General features: G+C 35.8%; 1 protein-coding gene across 1 annotated transcript; it reads right to left on the bottom strand.

Moving 5' to 3' along the window:
• Nucleotides 1-3,183: 3,183 nt before the first annotated feature.
• On the bottom strand, nucleotides 3,184-4,660 carry LOC113330646. The gene is made up of 3 exons (XM_026577472.1): nucleotides 4,209-4,660; nucleotides 3,999-4,061; nucleotides 3,184-3,907 (listed from the first exon to the last, which is right to left on the bottom strand). The coding sequence occupies exons 1-3, from the start codon at nucleotides 4,599-4,601 to the stop codon at nucleotides 3,392-3,394; spliced, it is 972 nt and encodes a 323-aa protein (XP_026433257.1). The 5' UTR covers nucleotides 4,602-4,660; the 3' UTR covers nucleotides 3,184-3,391.
• Nucleotides 4,661-6,048: the final 1,388 nt, after the last annotated feature.

Here is a 6,048-nt window from a genome sequence, read left to right as displayed (position 1 = left end):
GAAATGCGCAGCTTTTCCTTCACAACATCTATGATATTTTCTTGTTTCTGCCTCCGATACTCATCCAAAAGCAATCGCTTTTCATCAGTATAAGCCTTCACCCATCCTGGTTGTATCTGAAAACATGTCAAAATATCAACATTGATCACAGGTGTACAATTTTTTACACATGTTGTAAGAGTGTACATTGTTGTACACAAGACAAATTTCTTAAAATCTATCAACAATGTACAATCTTTTACACCTTATTAAAGGTGTATATAAATGTACATATACTATTCTAAGAAAGTTTTTTGAGATACCTTTTTCATGGCATCATTCAGGTCTTTCTCGATTGTATTACTGACGTCGCTGATGATCCACCTAAGAAGTCTTGGCACACCTTCCTCATTGCTTGGCTTCATGACTTTTTTGTGTTCAGCAAACCAATGCTGCATTAACAAATAGGTGAATAGTTGGAAATGTAAGAGAAAGGAACAAACACAATGAACATAATTATTTAAAATGGTGAATGGATATATCAGGTGTACAACTGTGAACTCACCAACAGATAAAGCACACAATCATTAACTTTAAGTGGTGAATCCTTATGTTTCTTAATGCTCGCCATGAGATACTCATGTATATGAACTGGCCAGCAAGTTCTCTTCATCCTATCCAAAGACTCAAAAAAGTGTGGAAACTGGTTCTTGCTAATCATACTTCCGTTTGTCTGGGTAAAAAAGACCGTGATACACAAGTACATAGTAAACAACACCACTAAGTCTTCAGAATTTCTTTCAATCTCCATTTTCGACTTTGGTTTTAGCTTCATGATACGTACGATTTCCTCCTCCACATCTTTTTTTCCCAGCTCAGTTCGTTTCTTAAGAGTCAATCTGTTTATCAGCGGACCGTATTTATTTTCAGCTGCAGTTTTTACATCTTCCCATTTTTCAACTTCCATTGGCACCATCTTAATCCCATAAAATAGAAACAAATCCTCAGGTTCAATCTTTACTGCCACTTGCTTGTTCTTCTTGGTAGTATCAAACATGAAATAATGTCCCCCTGAGTCACAAATTTCATGGCGGTACTGTCTCACAATTTTCAGAATTGAGTTTGGGTTCTTAGTCCATATATCATCTCTCTTTTTACTTGTATGTTTCTCATCTTTCCGGTCTGCTTTTTTGTGGACAAAGATATCTACAACAGGCCAGAATGGTCCTTCTTTTTGCTTCACTAGTTGATAATTGGTGAACCATACTTTTTTTCCTCTTTTTGTTTCATCTTCCTCAAGTTTCTTTTCACAAAGTCACTGAAGGCATGGAAAATTGACCAATATGGTTAGTTGGTATCTACGAAAATGAACCAAGAAGAATAATACATTCATTATACTCATACAAATACAAATCATATCACTGTACGCATAAATAGGACCATATCATACAGGTGTATAGCTGTGTACACTCCTACAGAAAACTAACTAAAGCAATATTTGTTCCCACACAACATGCCATAAATCAATGTGCATGTACAAATATTTACACTCATACAGAAATCTATCAAAAACAGCTTTAAAACACACACAACAGGCAAAATAAAGGTGAAATCGCATGCTGGTGCAAAGATGTGTACACCAGCACCAAAAACGATGGGATAATATGTTGAGAACATACACATTAGTCCATATGAATATGAAATAGCATGTTGGTGCAAATATATATACACCAGTAAACACAAGTGACGGCACAACAGGTTGACAACACACACAACAGGTCATATGAAGGTGAAATAGCATGTTGGTGCAAAGGTGTGTACACCGGTAAACACAAGTGACGGCACAACACACACACTAGGCCATATGAATTTGAAATAGCATGCTGGTGTACAAACCAGTACACTGCTACAGAAACATCTTTAAAACAGACAGAACATGACATGAATCACTGCAACAGCATTGTGGTGTACTAGTATGTACACACCAGCAACAATTCCAATAAAAATTGCTAAAAAACAGATAGAACTGGACATGAATCACTGCAACAACATGGCGGTGTACATATCTGTACATACCAACAACAGTTCCCACAAAAATTGCTCAAAAACAAGATAGAACTAGACATGAATCACTGCAACAACATGGTGGTGTACAGATCCGTACACATGTACAAGAAATTGAATAAAAATTTCTCAAAAATAGACAGAACTGGACTTGAATTGTTACCTTTTTTTTGAGATAACAGATGTTGAAGGCTTTGAAGACTTTGGAGGCTTTGGAGGATTTGAAGGCTTTGAAGGCTTTGATTTCTTCTTAGCTGGTGAGGTTTTTGAAGTTTTTGGTACTGAAATTGATGTTGAATCTTCTAATGATCTCTTCAATCTCGTTTTTGGTCATGTTGATTTCCGAATCTCTTCTGCATCAACTGATGAAGTTGGGGATGAAATTGGTGTTGAATCTTTTAATGCTGACTTTGATCTCGTTCTTGGTGATGTTGATTTTTGAATTTCTTCTACCGCAACTGATGGAATTTCTTCTTCAGTTGATGTTGAATCTTCCACTGTTGGTGGTGCGTTTTTCTTTGAAGTTACTTTTTTTCCTTCCAACATGATGTTACTGATTGTTCAACCATCTAGTTGTTTTGATTAGTAAGATGTTAGAGTTTTTGATTGAAAGTTTCTGTGTATTGAAAATTTTCTAGGGTTCAAAATGTTGAGGTATGAGTAGTTTTGATTTTTTTCTTCTGCTTTTCAGTCTTCAAAAGAAAAAGAAGGAATAAATGATTTGTCCGTTACGCCGTTTAATTCAGCTGTTAATTTAGTTTTTTTTTTCCAAGCTACGTGTCACAACTACGTTTATGGTGCCAGTTACAAAACTGTATTCATTCGTTGCACGTGTGCTTTATTAAAAGCGTGAGAAGGATAGCAGCGTTTTTATATATTTTTTGGACTAATTTGTTCCTAGCTGGATCGGAGTTGACTAATCTGTTCTTTTTTGTTGACTAATCTGTTCTTTTTTGTGCGATTTTGGACCGAACCTCCCCCGATCAAGTTAAGATTTAAGAGGCAAACATCAGCATGATATGATTGACCCAGTCAGAAACAGAAGCCTGAGTCATCACTCTGTCAAACACCCCGTGGTTTCCTTTCCATCTTTAGAAAAAATTACCACATACAGAAGAAGAAGAAGAAAAAAAGAAGTAATTACCGATTAAAATCTCTCATTAAATTCTATTCATTCATCTCCGCAATAGCTGCCTTTTTACACTTATTACAGAGATCCAGTAAGATAAAACCCTAAAAAATGAACAAAATTGAAAACAGCCACAAGGCCCTCAACACATCTCTTATCTCATCCTGACTAGAAATAATTGTGAAAAAATCAGAAGAAAAAAAATAGATAGAAAGAGAGCTACAGTCTAAACTCCAGACGTGGCTTAGCAGACTTCTTCATTTTACCCTTTTCATACCTTCTCTTTCTCGCTGCACCTGTTAGTTCTTTCTTCCTTAAATCATCAAACGGCTGATACATTCCACCCATTGTATTGTTAGTATACCTAATATCATGACCTACTATCTCATGTTCATCAAGATTTGCAACAAAATTTAAATCAGGTATACCCGATGGACCCAGATGTTGTTGACCCATTATAATTTGGGGTTGTAGATATCTTAAACTTTCATCCCCAAATTGGGGTTTTAAATCAATGAATTGAAATGGTGTTTCTTGTTGTTGATAGACAAATCTTGGTTCTTCCCCCACTCCAATAACTTGATGCTCTTGTTGTTGTGCTGGTGCTGTAATTGGTTCTTCTTTAACAAAAAGATCCAGTTCTTGTAAACCATTACTCCTCTTGCTTAAGATTGATTTCAATTTCAAGTTTTGAGCTTTAAGTGCATTGAAATGTTCCGTCACGGTTTCAACTCCCTGATAACAAAATGTTCCCCAAAAAATTAATCCAATCAGAGAGAAAAAAACAAAAAATCCTTAAATAAACAGTGTTTTTCCAGAAACTTACCTTCTTAAGCGTGTGATTCCCGTCTTGAACCTCCAATAACTTGTCTCTCCATTCTTCAACCGTCTACATTATAACAAAAATTTGCAGGAAAAAAACGCTTAATTAATAAAAAAACAAGGGGAAATCAAATAACCCTAAACGATTTCGGATTAGGAAACACACGAAATTAATTAAAAACATTTGGGAAGAAGAAGATTAAAAAGGAGTTACCTTTTTTTTGGGAACTTTTTTCTTAAGAGATTTATTAGGTTTTGAATCTGAATCACTTTGAGGAAGGAATGAAAGAGGGGTATTAGGGCTACTGATAACATCGACCTTAGAAAATGGTGGTGGCGGCAATGACTGATTACGATTATACAAGTGACTAAGATGAGTTGATGGAGAAGTTGGTGAAACAGTAGATGACGATGGTGTTCTAAAGATATCAGTTCTTTTTCTCTTAGCACCCCATGACAACTGTATAAGATAATTCAACTCTGAGTTTAAGATAAGTTGAGGAAGTTGAATCAAGATGTCTGCAATTTCATATTCCTTCTCAGAAAAATCTGAATAGCCGCCATTGTTGTTATTACTGGATGTCCTCTGTTTCATTCTCGCCAGCATCTGGTTATTGATTTCAGAGAAGAAGATGAAGAAAGATCAGAGAAGCAGCAGCGTGGCTGTGAGTGTATCAAACAATTGGGTTAAACTATGTTTGGTGTTTTCCTTTTAAGGGAGAAGGAAATCTATGGCGGGTTCGTGGACTATAGCCACGTGTCACGTAGATAGAGATAGGGAAACCTGTTTTAGGGTTATGGCATTTTCTTTCCTTCGGGGGAGTTGGAGGTGGCAGGAAGAGTGGACCGAGTAGTAAAAGTGAAACTCATAAAATACACACGAGGGGTAAATGGGAAAAGAGGCGCATAATAGCGTGCGGATAAATGACGGTGAGGTGTCAAAAACTCAAAACAGCTGTGGTTGTGATTCTTGTGACTAAAGTCTCATTTCGGTCAGCCCTAAAATTAGAAAATAGTGGCCTTATTTAAGAACCATAATATTGGGGATACCAAAATCTTTCAAGGCATACTGAATGAAGACAAAAAAGGTTGTTGAATAACAAAATCAGATACCCCCTTAACCCAAAATTTTTTTAATGGAAAATCTGCCCTTTACGTATTAGTGTTAATAATCTTGATTAGTGATTAAATATTTTGTTTAGTGATTAAGATAATTTTCAGAATTATAAGAGTTGTTTAGATGAAAATTTTGAGGAAAAAAAAATCAAAGTTTTGGTTTGGTTAAGAGAAAGAGAAGGAGAAAGTGAGAAAATTCTAATTCTTGATTCAATGGAGGATGAGGAGGGTCATCATTCATCTAAAAAACCTAGGAAAATACACATCAACTACAACAATGATCCAGAAATGGCTGATTTCTTAGATTATGAGAATGATTTTACACCCACTCAAACTCAAGCTCAAGCTCAAACACAAACTCAAGATGATGATTTTTATGAGCCAAATCTTGATGATGAATACATTGATGAGGAACCCAATTCTTCTAATACACAGGTACACTTATATCCTATACTTAATCTCACTTCTATAGCTCTCAATTATCAAAAGTTAGGTTTTTTGAATCATGGTTCGGCGAAACAGGTTGAGGTTCGGCTCACATCTATGAGACGAATCTACCATTAATGAACGGTTCGGCTTACTGAATCTGTTTACTGCATGCGCCGAACCTATAATTTCCAATTCCAACCCTTTTGCTAGACACTAGTTCGGCTTATATGAAAGTTTCATAGTAAGCCGAACAACATCCTGAATAGCCCGGAATAGAATCATTACTAATTCGGCTTACATATCCAAAATCGTATGTGCCGAACATAATTTTTTAATTTCTGGGTTGAAATATTGTTACTGGTTCGGCACATATGGAGAATATCGTATCAGCCGAAACCTCTTATGTTCAAGGTTCGACACATAATTTGATTATAGTATGAGCCGAACATAAATTTGTAAATTTTTGGGTTAAAATATTGTTCGAGGTTCGCCACATATTGAGGATATCG

This window comes from Papaver somniferum, unplaced genomic scaffold, assembly GCF_003573695.1.
Source record: "Papaver somniferum cultivar HN1 unplaced genomic scaffold, ASM357369v1 unplaced-scaffold_118, whole genome shotgun sequence".
NCBI classification, from domain to species: domain Eukaryota; kingdom Viridiplantae; phylum Streptophyta; class Magnoliopsida; order Ranunculales; family Papaveraceae; genus Papaver; species Papaver somniferum.
Note: the sequence above shows the minus strand (reverse complement) of the source record. Positions and strands in the feature narration are given on the sequence as shown.